At 44.7% G+C, this 18,512-nt stretch overlaps 1 protein-coding gene across 1 annotated transcript in view; it reads right to left on the minus strand.

The window, feature by feature from the left end:
* TTC13 (tetratricopeptide repeat domain 13) overlaps nucleotides 1-18,512 on the minus strand; it is a 71,254-nt gene that overhangs the window by 21,154 nt on the left and 31,588 nt on the right. Inside the window, exons 5-12 of the mRNA XM_029919349.1 lie at nucleotides 17,294-17,359; nucleotides 15,743-15,835; nucleotides 13,003-13,119; nucleotides 11,633-11,743; nucleotides 6,201-6,283; nucleotides 4,221-4,362; nucleotides 3,336-3,510; nucleotides 1,029-1,186 (exon numbers count right to left, since the gene is read on the minus strand). Of these exons, the coding sequence (XP_029775209.1) occupies nucleotides 1,029-1,186; nucleotides 3,336-3,510; nucleotides 4,221-4,362; nucleotides 6,201-6,283; nucleotides 11,633-11,743; nucleotides 13,003-13,119; nucleotides 15,743-15,835; nucleotides 17,294-17,359 (945 nt within the window). The remainder of the gene's footprint in view (nucleotides 1-1,028; nucleotides 1,187-3,335; nucleotides 3,511-4,220; nucleotides 4,363-6,200; nucleotides 6,284-11,632; nucleotides 11,744-13,002; nucleotides 13,120-15,742; nucleotides 15,836-17,293; nucleotides 17,360-18,512) is intronic.

The raw sequence follows: 18,512 nt of genomic DNA on the forward strand, positions 1-18,512 counted from the left end.
GGTTTTGGTGATCTTGGTTTTTGACTCTCATTCTAATGATCTTAATCTGTCGGAATACTTGGGCCCCAAATTGGCACTACTTTCTTTCCACGCAGGATTTGCATTTGCTCCTGTGGAGATCCTGTGAATAGGGTTCCCCAGTATGGGGCTGCTTACCTCCATAGACACATTTAGCAAGCACCTCAAGGCATTCCACTGCAGTGGCTGTTAGATGCCTGTACCTCCAGGCACTTACTGCCTTTCGAATGTGCTTATCATTCACCACTCCAGTTTGAATCTGCACCCTCTTCATGAGGGGATTGATCTTTGCAGACTTTTCTTAATTTTTAAGGCACTGCTAGATTCCCAGAAATTAATTTCTATTCTAATTGTTTTTGTAATGGGATAGCCCTTTAGTCTGTATGTTTTATCATAATGTAGCAGTAGCTGACCAACAGCATAATTTCAAACTTTTGGCTTTAAGTAGTTTGTTTTATTTTATTGCTTTTTAATTTTTTTAATGTTTCCTTATTTTTGAAGGAGAGAGAGAGAAACAGAGCATGGGAGGGGTGTGGGGGGGCAGAGAGAGAGGGAGACACAGAATCCAAAGCAGGCTCCAGGCTCTGAGCTGTCAGCACAGAGCCCAATATGGGGCTCGAACTCACGAACTGTGAGATCATGACCTGAGCTGAAGTCGGACGCTTAACTGACTGGGCCCCCCAGGTGCCCCTGTCATTTGTTTTATAAGTAACATGGTCATAATAATGCATATCAACAACCGCCAGTAAGGACATCTGAAGTTGAAGGTTGCATACAATTAGCAGGGAAGGTCAGTCTAGCGGGAGAGACGATATCCAAAGGTAAGTTTCAAGGTGCCGTACAAACTAAAAGAAATATTTGCAGACATATCAAATGCAAAAATAAGTACCTGAGAAACATGGATAGAAAGCCATTTACTGAGTAAGTGATATGATACGAACTATGATAAGCTCATAGTTCAGTCATGAAGAAGCAAAAAAAAAAAAGGTCATTTTTACTGCAAGCACTTACTTTATGTGGGGCTGCAGCCCTGGCTGCTCCTCGTAGTCTTCGATGAGGAAGGGCAGACTCTTAGCCCAGTGGTCCTTAAAGCTCCCAGGAAGATCCACATCAATGTTATATTCCGCAAGGGGAGTATCGAGGTGTGCGTGAAGATACCGAGAATACTCTGCAGACGGGAAATGAGATCTGACATACCTAAACATCGCTCAAGAAGTATTTTTTATTGCTGGCTATCAGGCAAATGCTCTGTAACAAACTGTTAGTTCCGAGAATTCTAAATGGAGACCCAAATCTAATAAGTCGCTACTATTACATGATACAGAGTAACTCAGATTACCCGGGTCACATAGAGGCCAGCCAATCAGGCTCCACTTTGGCTACTTTTTCATCATCTTTTTGTGAACACCACCGAAGGTATCACTTGTTGGCTGCATAGTTGGAGAAACCACGTTCCCTATCAAGTGACATGAATCAACGGACTGTGGATGTGATTTCATCAGTGGACGGCCGCTTATCTCTGCAGAAGCAGTGCGGGAAAAGACTGGGGTGTGGAGTGGCCCTCCTTCAGTCCACAGCTCCCGCGTTCTTCTAACCCGGGACCAAAAGGAAATCGTGATTTAGAGAGAGTAGCTACGCCGTCCAGGAGGCAGCTCCCAGCCTCCTACCTAGTGCACTGAAAATGTGGCCAGTGTAACCGAGAAACTGTGTTTTAAATGTTAATTTAATTCATCTAAACTTAAAAACTGATATTTGATTCCATTATTAGAAAACTTCAGTATATTTGGAACAATGCACATGTATGAGTCTACTTTTTCAACTTTAAATTCTACAAAGCAGGATTTTAAATTAAGAATTTCCAACAAAAATTTGGCGTGCCTGGGTGGCTCAGTCAGTTAAGCACCTGACTCTTGATTTTGGCACAGGTCGTGATCTCACGGTTTTGGGAGTTCTAGCCCCATGTCAAGCGCCATGCTGGCATCGTGGAGTCTGCTTGGGATTCTCTCTCTCTCCCTCTCTCACTGCCCCTCCCCTACACTCTTTCTAAAAAACTAAAAAGAAGTAAAAAAACAAAGAACTTCCAATAAAAACTTAGCATCCAGTGTAAGTATAAAGATGTACTGTTAGTATAAAATATACACATTTTATAGACTTAGTAAAAAAAATGTAAAATATCTAAGGATATTAATGAATAGTGTTTCCATAATAATTATAAGTTAAACTGATATTATGCATGCACCGAATCAAATAAAATATTATTAAAATTAATTCCACCTGTTAATTTTTCCTTTGTTAATGTGACTACTAAAAACTTAAAACTGCAGGGCTCCTAAGTTTCACAGTTGGGCAGTAGTGGTACGAGAGGGTGCATGACGACAAAGAGGAAAAGGGGGAGTAAAGATCTGAGCTGTGCATGAACAACAAAAACACTGCCGTAACCGTGTACAGATTCGTCGAATCATCGCACTGTGTGCCTCAAACAAATCTAACCTTGTGCGTTAAGTATCCTTCAATTAAAAAAACTCACTTTAAAACAAAATGAAAAAAACAACAAAACAAAAATACTGTTATGTCTAGCAGAAAAATGGTGAGATTCTGACTCATCAAAAGATGACATTAAGATTTGCTTTCTTGCTCATCCCAACGGAATGTCTCCAAAGCAGGTGAGAATTCTGTTAAGAAGGAGATACGTCAAAGCCACCAAATTTATTGGGGCGCCTGGGTGGCTCAGTTGGTTAAGCGGCCTACTTCAGCTCAGGTCATGATCTCACGGTTCGTGGGTTCAAGCCCCGTATCAGGCTCTGTGCTGACCATTTACTCAGAGCCTAGAGCCTGCTTCTGATTCTGTGTCTCTCTCTCTGACTGTCCCCAGCTGTGTCTGTGTGTCTCTCCCTCAAAAGTAAATGTTAAAAAAAATTTTTTTTAAAGCTACCAAATTTAGATTTAGGAGCAAAACACCTCAGAAAATGTTACTTTCCTATGACTCCTAAGTCTCTAGACCAGATGTGATGTGACCCATCGATACCCAGATGATTGTCACATTTAGCTCCAAATACAGGTTTTTTTGGATTGGAGGAAAAATTTTTTAACTTTTTTAACTTTAAAGAGAAAAGACTCCATAGGAAGTGGTAGACAAAAGTACGGGACTAGTCTTTAGAAGACAGGGGCCTTCTCCAGTCCACCAAGGGGTGGCTCTGTTCACATCACCCTAGTGCCTTTGAGACTCAGCTGTCTCGTACGAAACAAGAGAGATGAGCAATATGCTCTACACAGCTCCGGGCATCGGCAGTCAATGCTTCAGCAATTCTGTGGCTTACCTCGGAGATACTTCACTTTCAGATACTCTGGGCTTGCCTTCTGGCCTGGAAGAGGGTCGTTCAACATAACTTTAGTCTGTGCTTTTATTCCTTCGTAAAACTGTCCCATGGCAACGTGGCTGAGTCCTTTCATGTACTGGCACACCTCGTTATAGGGCTCTAGCTGCAGACACCGCTGAGGCACGGAGGGAGAAGGCGCCCTATTAGTATCAGTACAGCTCAGATAACTCGTACACGCTTCATTCCTCCATCTGGTGGTAGAAGAGCCTTCCCCCCAGGCTAAATCAGCCCAAACACACGCTCTGGGCATCAGTCCAGAGGACATGGCAGTGGTTTTGTTCTCTTTCTTTTTGTTGAGCTACAAACGTTATTCTGGGCCCTCCTCTCTAGTCATTTCACTAATTTTGTTGAAGAATGATCCCACGGGCACCTGGATGGCTCAGTCCATTGAGCGTCCGACTCTTGATTTCAGCACAGATCATAATCCATGCGGTTCGTGGGACCGAGTCTTGTATCAGGCTATGCACAGACAGCATGGAGCCTACTTGGAATTCCCTGTCTTCCTCTCAAAGTAAATAAACAGTTAAAAAAAGGCGGGGGGGGTGAGGGGAGGCACCTGGGTGGCTCAGTTAGTTAAGCGTCCAGTTTTGGCTCAGGGCATGATCTCATGGTTCATGGGTGCAAGCCCCGCGTCCGGCTCTGTGCTGACAGCTCAGAGCCTGGAGCCTGTCTTCAGATTCTGTGTCTCCCTGTCTCTCTGACCCTCCCCTGCTCACACTGTCTTTCTCTCAAAAATAAATAAAACATTAAAAATTTTTTAAAAAGGGAGAGAAGGGAGAACATTCCAAGAACTGTTTACAGTGCCTCTCCGTTACGGATGCTCACCTTGAAGTTCTTAAGGGCCTCCTGCAGGCTGCCATGGTGATAGAGCATCATTCCCCGCAGCTGCAGGGTCTGGACGTGATTTTGGTTGAGCAACAGTGCCTTCTGAAAGCTCTCGGTGGCCGCTTCAAAATTGCCCAGTTCTCTAGGTATTTGACAGTAGTTATGAGCACAGTGCAGAACGTTTCAGTGAACACACAGAATAAGTTAGCCTAGCATTACGGCTCCATGTGAATGTCACATACCTCGATATGGATTCCCTTTTCTCTTTCACCACTTTACACTTTGACACATCCCCTCCCACTTACTTTTCCCAACTCTTACTAGGGACAGGATAACCACAAAGCCCTTGAAATTCTTTGGGGAAAATGAATGTATTGATTTCCAATGGCAAGTGCTTACTCAAATCCTTTTCGCCAATTCATGATGAGCTCCAACCCTTAAAAAACTGTGTGTAAATTTTAGTATTTAAATAAAATCATGTTTCTCCTTGAAGGGTTGGGAAATATGGAGGTTATAATCATACACGGGTATATCATTCTGAATCAAATTCATAGGCTTAAAATTGCATTTTTCTGTCATGGAAGTTACTTCACTTAAAATCCAGTAAATCATTTTGTAATTTAAAACATTAGAACGAGGGGCACCTGAGTGGCTCAGCTGGTTAAACATCCAACTTGGGCTCAGGTCATGATCTCACAGTCTATGGGTTTGAACCCCATATCGGGCTCTGTGCTGACAGCTCACAGCCTGGAGCCTGCTTCAGATTCTGTGTCTCCCTCTCTCTCGGCCCCTCCCTCACTCATGCTGTCTCTCTCATGAATAAATAAACTTTTTAAAAAATCAGAAAGAAGTGTACTTTAAGATGGTAATCATTTCAGAGTAGAAATGATTATTACTAGTCTTCTTTTACCTATTAAATTTTTACAAATAACAGAAGCACCTTCAAAACATCCTGTCCCATGGGTCTATTTTCTGTAAATAATATTTAAAAAAATATGTCATACCCACTTACATTTATATATCACTTTACTAGCTACTCTAGGTGGTTTCAAATCTGCTTTCAATATATGTCCCCAACAATTCTGTGGGGCAGCAAGGATAAGTATCATTTAAATCGAAAATGAACGCAAAGACACTTCCTTCAAGTCAGTGTTAGGAGAGCTTCTCCAATAAACAAATAAGCTCTTGAATTCAATCCTTCCCAGGTGAGATGCCCCACAGAGCTCCGAGGGGATCTCTGTTGCTGTGTCTTTCCTTACTCTTCCAGAACCTCGCAAGGGAGAACCCTGACGCTCAGGGAAGTGGAGGAGGCACGGTGTGGAATGCGCAATCCGGAACAGGAGCCCAGTCTCTTGACTCCTGAATCCCGAGGCCTTCTGTCACGCCATGCAATCTCCTTTTTGGGTCAGAGAGTTAATACTTCTTGTAAGCCAAAGGTCAAAGTAGCTCTATGGTCAGGGTAACACCAGGAGTCAGGTCGCCAGGGTCAAGGCACAACTCCTCCCTCCTGATAGGGGCGCACTATGGCTGTATCGGAACTGATCGTATTGATGCTCATCAATATCATCCTGTGAAACGTAATTTTCTATCCTTTTAATAAAGGAATCTTCAAACGAATCACAGTCATGTGGGAATTAACCTTATTTATTGGCTAGAAAAGCAACAGTGTCTATGACTCAACCAACATCTAATGCCACTATTCAAAACAATATACCTTGAAGGACTAACATTTTCTAGACCAACATATACAGAGTGAAGTCGTTTTAAAAGATGGCAGATACGTCATATTGTCTGATCCGTGGCTCTTTCTATATTCCAGAGAAGCTCTCCGCAAGCATATAAACGCTTATGTGATTTAGAAGGACAACCTCTTCTGGGGAGGAAATGCAGTTTCTTTTCAAATACCACTATTCCGTGAGGCTCTCCCATCTCCCCACTCTCCACCCCCCCTCCTTCCCTGACTGCCGTTACTTTTCTTACCTGTAGGCCTGTCCCAGACTTTTATATGCATCAATAAAATCCACTTTCTGCTTCAAGGCTTCTTTGAAAGACTCAATAGCTTCCTGAAAAAAGCATATAGGAAATTATGTCACTTGAGTAACTATTAAAATTGAATTTCACTTAAATCACTAAATATATAATACACATGGTCTTGGAGTGATTTTTTTTTTTTGAAGATGAGGACTTCAAAAACAGAGGTGGAGAGTCTGACAAACTGAGTCAGGAGGATTTCATCTCCACAGTAAACAGAGGCCCCGCTCTGGACAAGACCTCCTCCTCTCAGAACGGGAGAACGGCTTCCCTCCACCTACTTCACTAGGTAACGACATCACCTTCGTGTCAATACCATTTCTTTGATTAACAAAGGCTTCATGGAATAAAAGTAAGCCTACTAGCTGTATAAAATAACTTTAAATGATCATAACTAGCAGGATTTAAACTGAACCAGCAAAAGAGACCAAAAAAAAGCAAGTCCAGGGTGAAATTGTTTGTTCAGAAAAAAAAAAAGCACCAAGGCTCCTAGATTGACTATGTGAATGATTCCCATGCTCTATAGGACAAAGAAACAGGAAAACAAAACGGAGGCCTTGAGGTTGGGGCCTCTGGGGGCGTAGCTTTGTGCCCGCACAACTCCAGGTCTGGGGCTGACGGAGTGAGCCAGGGCGCCTGGCCGCTGTGGAATCCCCTGGAAACTGTTCTACAATGTACCAGTCTGCTTCCAATACACATCCTGGGCTTCAACTGTATTCAATGCGCTTCCCATTATGACTTGATTATTTACTGTGATAAAAAATGATGAAGATATTTCACACATTTCCCAAGGAAAAGGCATGTTAAGTTAAAGGCCACAACGTATCTCTAGAGGCTTTCATAAGAAAGACTTTAAAACTTCTGTGTATTTCACACCTGATTAGATAATTCATAGCAAAAAACTACTAGCATGACAAATGCCTCGCACATGGTAGGCACTCAATAAATATTTAGTGATTTGGTAGGCACACAATCCTAATTCTTTTCTTTAAAAAATCATTCATTCCCTACTTCTTGATTTTCTCTGTAGGAGACAGCGGGGTGGTAGGGCCTGGCTTCCAAACCCTTCTAAGGTGACAATGGGGACCACACCCTACTCATTTCAGAGTCCCACTGACTGTGTGCTGCTCAGCGGAAGGATGAGAACGGAGAAATGTTAACAATCGAATGTTAAAGACTACTCTCCATTAGGCTTCTGGCCCTGGCACAGTCTAAATCTTCTGGGCTTTTTACAACTACATTTTCAATTCAACAAACATGTATTGAGCGCCTACTATGTGCTGGGGGGGAAGGAGAGGTACGGGGACACAAAGCCAACAAGTCATTTTCTCTGTCCTCGAAGAACTCAGTCTAGTTAGAAAGCCAATGACTTACCCAGGTTATTAGGATATAAACTAAGAGCTATGAGAGAGATACAAGTAAGAGTCTCTGGGGATAAAGAGGCAGGAACACCTAACTGAGCCTGGGACACCAGGAGGGCAAGTGACAACTGACCTGGGTCTGGGAGAATGAGAAGGAGGGTGGCAGAGGAAGAGGGCATCTTGGGCAGGGGGACGGTGGTGTGCGGTGGCAGGGGGCTCAGGGTGGGGGGCAGGACGGTAAGAGTGTGGGTGCACGGGTGGAGGCAGGGGAGGGGGAAAAATGGGGGGCCAGGCCTCTGTGGCGAGCAGGGGAGGGGCCTCCGCCAAGCCCTGTGGTGGGGGCAGCACCCTGGCAGCAATGAGGACTGGGGGTTTTGAGTAGGCACAGGATCTCACGATACTGACTCTAGAGAGGACTGCCACTGGCCACCACGGAGCAGGAGGGCTGGACAGGGGGGGGACGCAGCCCAGGGAGGAGGTGGCTGCAGGAGCTTAGGCAAGAGATAATGAAAGCTCATACTAAGACGGTGTCTCTGAGGACAGAAAAGAAGGGTCAAACTCAGGAGATAGTCTGAAAGGCACACTACGAATCCCAATCCGGTGGCCATGGGGGGGTGCGGGGGGGAGAGAGAAGGGAGTGTAGGCAGCTTAGGAGCTGAAGAGCCTGGGGGCAGGGAAGGCAAGAGCGTTAGCCAATGTGAGGAAATCGGGGGGTGGGGGGCTGGGTCGGGGAGGTGATGAGTCCAGCTGGGGCATGGGAAGTCTGGGGTGTTTGTGGACGTCGGGGAGATGCTGCCCACTGCACTTACAGCACGCTGGGACGCCACAGTTCTTCAAAGTCTGATTTCTCTTCAGCTTTTAAGAGGCTTTGGTTTCGGGGTTCCTGTCTAATCACTGCACAGCTCTCTACCTCATTCTGCCAAAGAGGGGACACAGCAGAATCAAGATTTGCAGCCACTCGGAACAAAGAAGCTATGTTCGAAAGAATCGGTCTCTAAGCACACGAACTGGCTCAGAGTCTGTTTGCACGGCGAGGGTGGGCGACACCCCATCCGGGCCACCATCTTCCACCGTCACCGTGCTGGGTGGCCATCACTCCGGCGTCCCGGCTTTGTCAACACGAAGACAACAGTCACAGGGACCTCTCCAAGTAAAGACTGATAAGAAAATACATGCTCAGAATATACAATTTTTGAAATATCCTTACAACACAGACAGGAGAAAAGTTTCCACTGTGTCTTCCCCAGGGAAATCCAAAGTGCCTGATCGATCTGCCAAGTTGGAAGGTGGCGAAATTTGTCATGTCATGTTGCCTGCATAATTTCTAACGTATGACCTCATTAAGGAAATAAGCAACCCATGCACCTAATTAATTTCTAAACTGCCGCTGACGTGGGCAGACCAGCTTTAGGATATAAAGACAGCTCCGATTCATGGGTCCATTTAATACGCCACCTCTGCGGTTAACGAGAGAAATAAAGATATCTACACTAAGCTCATCAGATGAAGGGAGGCATGTCACCACTGACTCAGTTCTCCAATCTGTGTAACCAGGACACCCTCTGCTCCTTCTATACTTCGTGGGGACGCCGCTGGGATGAGTGAGGCAGTACGTAATAACTCTGAGCTCCTCGGACGGCAGATCTATAAAAGTGCAAAGAAGTTCCCATCTATTACACTTGTTGATGCTGTATGTACGAGCACAGTGACAAGAAGGCACCACATAGCTGGGCGAGCCTGGCTCACGGAGGGGCTCGTGGGACAGAAGCACAGTTTCTAGGTTCTCATCAAGTGGATCAAGCCCAACTAATTTTTGGACCCTGTGCAGTGCGTAGTGTCTCTGTCCTCTTTTCTGAAAAGTTCTCAAGTCCAAGTAGCACAAAGAGCCCTCCCTGCCACGTTCCTCCACTCGGCTTTATGGCTCACGGGGAAACCCTCTGTCTGCATTTGTTTGCTTTAAGAAATGTTTTTTCACCTTGCGGTACCGATTGCTGGTGTTTGTTGCATTTCAAATGTTTCTCTCCTCCGTGAGCTGCTCGAGGGATAGCCTTGCACACGGCACTGTGATGATAAGGCTTTTCCTAATTTAAGGCGGCTGAGGGAAGGGGAGGGGAATGGAGGCAGGTACAAAATAAAACTGGAAAAGCCCATCTGGCAGTTGCTTATAGCACATTTCAAATAACTGCTCTCGACGCCTAGGGCTGCCGGCCAGTCCTGGGGGAGCCGGGAAGTCTGTGAGGACCACCCACCACACTCTGGCAGGAAGGACAGGAAGAGAATCTCCACAGTTCCCTCTGGTTGGTAGTCTGTGGATGGGAGTTATTTTTTTAAGGTCTATGACACTTATCAAATGTTCACATGTAACATGGTCTGTAATAACTAACACCTGATCCATGTTCATAGCTCTGAAAGTACTTTTCCCGCATTATTTTATTGAACCCCTTCAAGAGGTAGATGGCAGAGTCATCTCTACATGACACAGAGAGAAGGATTGGCTGAAAAGGCTTAAGTAGCTTGTCCAGTGGGACAGTTCGTAGGGTTCTGGGCGGAAGCTCTGGCCAAGACCCTCCAACTCCAAATCCAACGCTCTGTCCTTAAAATTCATTTAGTCTACTAGTACTTATTGAGCACCTACTATGTGACAGGCACTGCCCGTAACACTGAGGATTTACGACATGTGGCCTTTTTACAGGTTACCTGCGCCTACTCCCCCAAGAGCATGTGCATGATCCTCGGAACGACCCTCCGTAACAAGATGCACATCCTCGCTGCCAGCGCACCCGGCCAGCAACACGACACGCCCCTGAACTCTTCACAGCTGTCAAAGTTAAGGTAAAGAGCAACCTTCTCTTTGCAGACTCTCTTGACCTGCGAGTCGGCATGAAGTGTTTCTCACCTACACAGGCGGAGTCTTAGGCCAGCCTGTCTTCCTGCCCCAGAGCTCCGACCCTGTGCTGCCCATGGGTGCCGAGGAGGCCACGGTGAGAGACCAGGGCTCCGCCCTCGGCCCCAGCCAGGTCTCTGCCCCATTATAAGGCAAGTCCTCAACACGCTCAGGGAGTGCCAGACCCAGGCAGGGACAGGCTGGGGTGACACTGCCTCTCCACACATCAGTCGGCGTGGACGACGCCTTTTCTATTTCCTTCAACTCCTGCCCCCAACAGCAATCTCCAGGCGGCGGCAGCAATGTGCTCCTGATAGAAATGTCTCCAAACATGCCCCTGGAGCCCCAGGGAGCCCGATCAGGCCTCCAGCCACCAGGGGCTCCCCGGGGTCCTCTGCCCCCAACCTCCCCAGCCACTGGCATGTCAGAATTTGCACCCTAAATGGAAGATATGGTCTCAATGACATCTTTTCCCCCAAATCTAGATTTTACAGCTCTCTGGGCCCACAGATTAAAGTCAAGATGCTCGGCATAGCACTCTAGACATTTCGGCCCCCCCCCTTCCTACCCCCGGCTGACTTGCCAGCTCAACTCCCTGACACTCAAACCTGACTCTCGGCTACACCGCAAAACTGGCCGTGCCTCCATGTCCTACACCAGCGCTCATGCTCTCTCTCTGCCTGACGCAGATGGCTGCCCCCAATCCACTGCACCTACAGGGCCCAGGACAAAGTCCACTTGCTCTCTGGAACCTTCTCTAACACCACAGTGTAAGCGAATCCTTCCTATCTCTGTTTCCAAAGCACTTTGCTTATATTACCTTTTTTCGTGTATTTACAATATGATAAATCATACATGGGGCAAGCGGGGTGGGGGGCGGGGAGAACTTGATGAACTGTATCCTTCCTAAGCGTAAAGTGCAAAGAATTCTTTCCCCCTCTTTATCCTTGTCCCGTCTGCACCAGATAGTAGGAGCTCAATAAACACTGGCTCAAACTCCTTCCTAAAATAAACCAATTAGGTGGACATGTGAGATGTTATTTGCAAACAGGCCAAGGGAATCCCATTAAAGCCTTCCCACCCTCGAGAGAAAAGCAGGACCATTATACTGTACACATATTGCATAATACTTTCACCTTCAAAAGTCCTCTGTGAAAGAAAGTTAGACCTTTGTATAGCATAGCTATAGGCTGGTTTTTGTTCAGTTCTAGGGACTGCTGAAAATCTTCATGGGCGGTCGCATAGTCCTACAGAAAGGAGAGCAAGGGAAAAAATAAAAGTAGGATTCATTAGATAGTCAGACATTTCCTACTTTTGATTGGTGGGAGGGAAAACCCATGTCATTCTATGCCCTCTGGCTTTAAAGGGAACATTTCATGACCATAAATATCAGCGGAATGCTTATCCTGTTTGTTGAAACAGTTGGTTTTCTTAGGAAATTGACAGGGAAAATCCCGCAAAGGTTTACTTTAAATACACTGTTTCAACTACAAAAATATTATAGTCTCTCTGCCCCTCCCCTGTTCATGCTCTCTCTCTCTCTCTCTCAAAAATAAATATTTAAAAAAATCATTTATGAAAACAGCATTAAAGTCATAATATGTAAGAGAAACTTAACAAATTATTTTCTAGTATTAGCATCTTGTTACACTGAATACTGTTTTTAAAAAATTTTTTGACGTTTATTCATTTTTGAGAGACAGAGACAGAACACAGTGGGGGGGGGGGCGGGCAGAGACAGAGAGGGGACATAGAATCCGAAGCAGGCTCCAGGCTCTGAGCACAGAGCCCGATGTGGGGTTCAAGCCCATGAACCATGAGATCATGACCTGAGCTGAAGCTGGATGCTTAACCGACTGAGCCCCCCAGGCACCCCTACACTGAATACTTCTAAAATGATTATGCCATAGGTCAATGTTAACCTGTGTTATGCTGAGATTTTTTTCATATATGTTTTCTTTTGCAATAGAAAATTGTTACTGAAGTTACGTAAACCCACACAAATAACGCTGGTAATCATAAATATCACTATGATGATAAAAGATAATCTTGCCAGATCTGGGTCACTGCCACCAAGAAGCTACAGTCTGAGAAGCCATGTTGGTTCCAGTAACGGCTCTTGCCCCCCAAGGAAATTCAAACTGTGCCTTTCCATTTCACGCACATCAGTAACACATGCACCTGCTTCCCTGTTCTGACGTGTGCAGAAAAGGCTGAAGTATAGTCAATGAACCAAATCTCCTCCTTTTCTCTTTCTTTTTTCCCCTGGGTCTAGAATTAGTTACTGTTGACAGTTCAAGCAAAAGAAAATGTGCTCTTGGTACTTTACATTTCTCCACTGGTTTCAATTTCAGCTAAAAAAGGGTTTTTGTAACTGTCTTATATCACAAGTATATTATTATGCAGCCCCAAACCCAAATCTATCAAAGAGCAGCTTTCAGAAGTGAACAGAAAAGTGAAATCTCTATTATCACAAAAGAAACGTTTCGAGGCAAAAATAACTCACCTCTGATATGAAGTACAGGGTCCCCCGGTGTCGGTACAGCCGTGCTGAGGGCTGCAGCTGAATAGCCTTGGTGAGATCATTCACTGCTTCATTAATTCGCCCCAGAGGGGACAGAATCTATAAACCCAAACACGTAATTAGGGGAGAAACCTTCCAGGTATCAACCCCAAAACTGCCAAGGTTTCCGACTTCTCAATTCCACCTTGCCACACTCCACTCACAAGATTACTTTCCTGGCCGCAAGCATCCTTGACCCCACATACTACACAGTGAGGTTCAAAGTCAACAGGCTGAGGGGCCGCTGGTCCTTGTCCCGCAGAGCGGGAGGCTGACGAACCACAACTACAGCAATTGCTCCGTCTCGGTTTCATATTCTGGGTGACAAGAGATGTCGCTTTTCTTGAAGGGGGACCCTTTTCTTCTCAACTATCATTACCTTTCAAAACAAAATCTAGCATTCCAAAGTTAATCTGAAGGATAACTTTGAACCATTACAAGAAAAGAAACTGACGGACACAGATCAGAGTCCTTCATGGTCTTTAGCGAGGTCCTCTGGGGTCCCAAGGGCTGGCTGACAATCTAAGATCCCAGGGGTTTGGGGAGCCCTGTACGTTAACTCTCAGCTCGCCGGTCAAGATCTGCAGGGCGGAAGAACAAAGATGTGCAGGCTTGCTTGGGGAGCCCTGGTGATGCAGCAGTCACCTGTGTGTGCCGGTGACAGTGACAACACAGAAGACAGCTGAGAATGCAAAAGTCCACCCAGAGGACTTAAGAAAATCCAAAGTGGATCATCAGGACTCATGCAATCAAGCTCAAGCATTTAACCCTGACCAAATGTCCTGAAATTCAGGTTGGTTTTGTTCTCCTAATATGGGTCTTTTCCATCAGGTTCTACCACATGGTCTCCTGCTCTGCAGGAACCGAAAACCAGCCAAAGAGAAAGGATTCCGGCAGGCACATCGCCAGTGGCAAGAGTAGCAGGTCAGAAGAAGGAAAGGAATAAATTATGGAATATATACCTGAGAATTCAAGAAGCATAGCAGTCTGGGGTTAATATTTCGGAAGGAAAGCATCCCTACCTAGTTTATTAACCCCCTCCCCCTGCCCCCGGTACATAAGTGAATTATCACACCTCAGCACAATAATCGACATTCAGAATCATGACCTGAATAACTAAAAAAGGTTAAATTATGTTCACTAAATATAGACCATTGCAGCAAGTATGAAAGATTTCTCATAAAAAAATTTCAGACGTATGTAAACGGTAAGCTATAATTCAGCTGGAAGAATCACTTTGAAGTGATATTACTGCCCAGTGATGCCAGGAAAGGGGAATGTCATATATAAGATCATTGAACATTACTGTTTAGATTACCAATATCATTTTTGGGTACATGACTAGCTTTTGAGTGGATATATGAAACCTCTAAAGCTGCTGAATAGGTCTTCTTTCTATGTACACTTAACGAACTTGTGCCTTCTAACATTTTGACAGGACACCAGAGTGATGGAGGGAAGAAGCACCAGCACCCTCCCCAGAGCGAACACCACCAAACCTCACCCTACACACCAGCAAGGTTCATGCACAAACAAATTACAACCCCTTAACCCTTATGGTGACAATCCAAAACAGACAAGAGGTGATGGATTATATCATTAACTGAGGAAGAACTGTATTCAGAGACCCAAATTCCTAAGAAGACATAAAATTCACTTTATGAATCTGAACTGTAACTTTAGACACTGTAATTCTGAGAATACAAACATCACAAATACAGTTGTTAAATTACTAACACATTTAGTGTTTTCTTTACTTCTAAGTTTTCTCCCCCGGAAGAGGAGAGAAGTTATTTTCCTTTAGTTCAACCATGAAATCCCATTACATCAGATGATTAAAAGTTAAGTGTTATCCAGTTTGAATATGTTAACAAATTCTAAAGCATTTGATATGGTCAAATGAGCGGTAACATGAAATCTGGGTAGTTTAAGATTATAGTATGAAACGGTAAGAGGAACACATTTTAGGAAAAGGAATGCCTCACCGCACACTCCTTTCTCTGATCTGAACACTCTTTCTCTACCTTGTCCCCCAAGCCGTGGGCTCTCTGCCCCCACCAGCCTGCCCCGGCAGACACTCCCACACCTGCCCCGCCAACCTGCCCCAAGCCCTGACAAACCACACCTTTCTGCTCCTAAAGAAGCACCTCGTCTTCGTGTCTCCTATCACAAATACGACTTGGTGTTTTTACCATGTTACCTCTGTCTCCCACTTCAAGACCTAAATTCCTTCAAGGTCTGGTTGTGGTCACCCTTACCTGCTCTATGTCTCTATGTAGATAAGCATGTGTCCCAGGAATTATACATGAGCGTACACACACACACACACACACACACACACACACGTGCACTTGTAATGGTTATAAATTTCATTCCAACCATATTGTCATACCATTTTACTAAAGTATGTCATAGATAAACATGAACACTGACAGTAGTAGTACCTGTTATAACCACATATTTTAATGCTACATATTACTATTTAATGTTAAATCAGGAGTATCTCTCAGTCAGTCCATAATTTTCTAGAAATTTCAACCTCCTTTAAAGACAAAGTACCTATGGAGGAAAATACAATAGATATGGGAGCTTTAAAATGTATAAGTCATAAAATAATAGGAAAAAAATATCTGAGATTCAACTAATCCAATAATGACAGAGGAAAAAAGAAAACCGCACTCACTTCTGCTCGCTGTTCAAATACCTCTGGACGATCTGGTTCCAAGGTAATTACTCGGCTCAGTTCGAACAGAGCAAGTTCAGCATTCTTAATGTCCTTGAAAAGGTATTAGCTTAGTATGAGATACACTGTTACTCAAAACCAGGTTGAATAGTTTTTCTGAAAAAACTAAAGATTTAGTAATGATATAACTACTTATTTAGAAGAAAATATGCACTTAGCTTCGAGACAAAAGATCTGCTGGTTTACATTAAGTTATATTATAATTACTTAACTCACTCAAGTCTACCTACCCATCAGTAGCCCCTTAGACCTGGCCACGTATCACAAGTTCCACTGATGGTAGGTTATTTTCTAAATTGAACCTATCCAAACACCGAATCAATGAATTTCAAGGGATGAGTATGTGGATGGACACCAGCATGCAAAATGATGCTGACCAGTGGTAACGTGGGGACACAAAAGGGCCGAGTCAGGGTCCGTCAAAACCCCTAAGCCTACATACCTATACCTTGGGAAGTCTGGGTAAGTTCTCTTTAAAATTTGCATGTTATTTTTATATTAGAAGTTTGAGCATGTTACTTTTACATTAAAGATACAAGCAAACTCCATGTCGAGATATAAAATTAAAAGAGGTGAGAATTAGGAAGAAGCTTCTCTCTGACAACTTCCATCATTTATTGATGCTTTGGATGTAACACGGTTTCTTTCTGTAACACCTCTGTCATTCTCAAATCTGAGTTCGTTCTCAGTCCTCTATGTCTCAGAAGTATACAAATATGATATAAAATCTCTCCAATAGGCCAGCACCGGATTGGTAGTTTTTTAAATCGGCAAAGACACAAAAGTGATGCTTCTCCCTCTATCATCATTAATTTGAGTATTTCTAGCATACAACAGGACAGTAAAATCTTCAACTATTTCTTAATTTACCATATAATCTCAGGAAAATCTTCATTTTTACACCACGGTGCCTTTACTAAATAAAACAGGTTTATTATAACCTTCCTCCTGCATTCCCCAGAGAAATAAGGTGAAGAGGGCTAACACGACAGACTTATCTGGGGGAGAGTATAATATAGGATAACAAATACAAATAATCTTTACCAAAAACAAAAAAACCCTTTTGGTCTTTTATTCGACTTTTAAAAACTGTGAAAGAAACCCAAATTCTAAGTCCTATAGCCCTACAGCTCCCTAGACTCCACTTCTATGGATGAAAATTTCGTGGGAATTCAGTCAAGGTCTCACGCCTTCCTTGCTCTATGTCCAGCTCGTCGTGAAGTCCAGTTTAGGCTGGCAAGGCTGTCCTTTTAGAGCAGATGGGAAGACGGACTTCCGGGAGCCCTGGGCAGAGATCCCCAGTCCCCCGCCCCCACCTTCCTGGCCACGTGATGGTGAGTCCATTCTCTAAAGCCACATTCTCAGGCAGGAACTGGCGTGCCCCCACTGTGCGTCCATCGGCGCTCAAGGAATGGGGAGCAGTTCTGTCCGAGCCCTGGTCCAGGTCAGGTCATGTTATGCGCTATGGCAACGTAGCTATTCCATACTCACATGTAATCCCTTCTTTCCATAGGCTATCCCTCGGCCATAAATTGCACTAACCAGATCAGGCTCCTCCTAGTCAGACCAAAACAGAAACACGTCAAAAACTATAAACAAAACAAAACAGAACAAATCAGTTTCTGCGTAAAACGCGTTAACGCCACAAGCAACAAGCTCTAGGTTATGCTACCACCACACATGTCCACGCGCAGTCACCAACCAGCAGGGTCTGTGTGCTTGAGGCCCATTTGGATGAGACATGTGATTCAGGTTCTTTGCATTAAAAGAAGTAATACTAAGGAGAACAACATTAACACGCCCCGGGCTAATTTCTGTCGCACGGCCGTCTCCTTTAAAACACAGTCCTCTCTACAACCCTATGATGAGCAGCATCCGTGATGGTGTCCCCCGGGGGTAGAAACAGAGGCCCGGGGAAATAAACGCACAGTCACGAAATCATCTGAAAAGGGAAGAGCCTCCCAGTGCCAGCCCCATTGAGCAACGAGAAATGAGTCCACTCCACAATCGGGCGGGGTGAACGCAGTCCTTTGTACTGTGTGTCAGGGTACAAACCAGCCCCTTTCTGCAAGCCACCCCAGACGGACTAGATGAAACCCCTCTTGGGCTCAAGGATGGGGTCCTCTGCCTCGCCACCAGGTCCCCACAAATGGGTCAGTGGCAAGAATCGTCCCACCTCCTGAGGGAAATGTCTCTCTTCTACATTTAGCCTCTGCAATTTCTACCTCTTCTCGGAACCCTTCCCCTGCGCTTAAGAAAGAAGAGTAACAGCTTCTGGCTATGTGGTCCGGGGTGAAACTCTTGATACTGCTGAAGGATTGAACAGAACTGTACCAGACGAGGCGCTGCGTAGACTACTTTGTCATTCGGTTTCAAACGTGAGACAGGGTGTCTGCCTGCCTTGCAGAAAAAGACACAGCAACTTCAACAAAATGAGGAAAAATAAAGAAAGTTCTATATGTTGGAAAACAAAAAAGACCATATGAAACAGAATCAGGTACATTGGTATCAAGCCACAATCCCGTGCTTCGGTGGCCTCAACTGGGTGACGGGCCCACAGTGTATACAAACGGGAAAAATTCAAGTAAACACTGACAGAGCTCCAGCTTCACTTGAAAAATCAAAACATGCAGCAGAGGTAAGTCCACATTTTTGCATTCTCTCATGAGGAAAAGAAAAACTAACTAGAGCTAAGTACTGGCCGCTTCTT

This window comes from Suricata suricatta, chromosome 2, assembly GCF_006229205.1.
Source record: "Suricata suricatta isolate VVHF042 chromosome 2, meerkat_22Aug2017_6uvM2_HiC, whole genome shotgun sequence".
NCBI lineage: Eukaryota > Metazoa > Chordata > Mammalia > Carnivora > Herpestidae > Suricata > Suricata suricatta.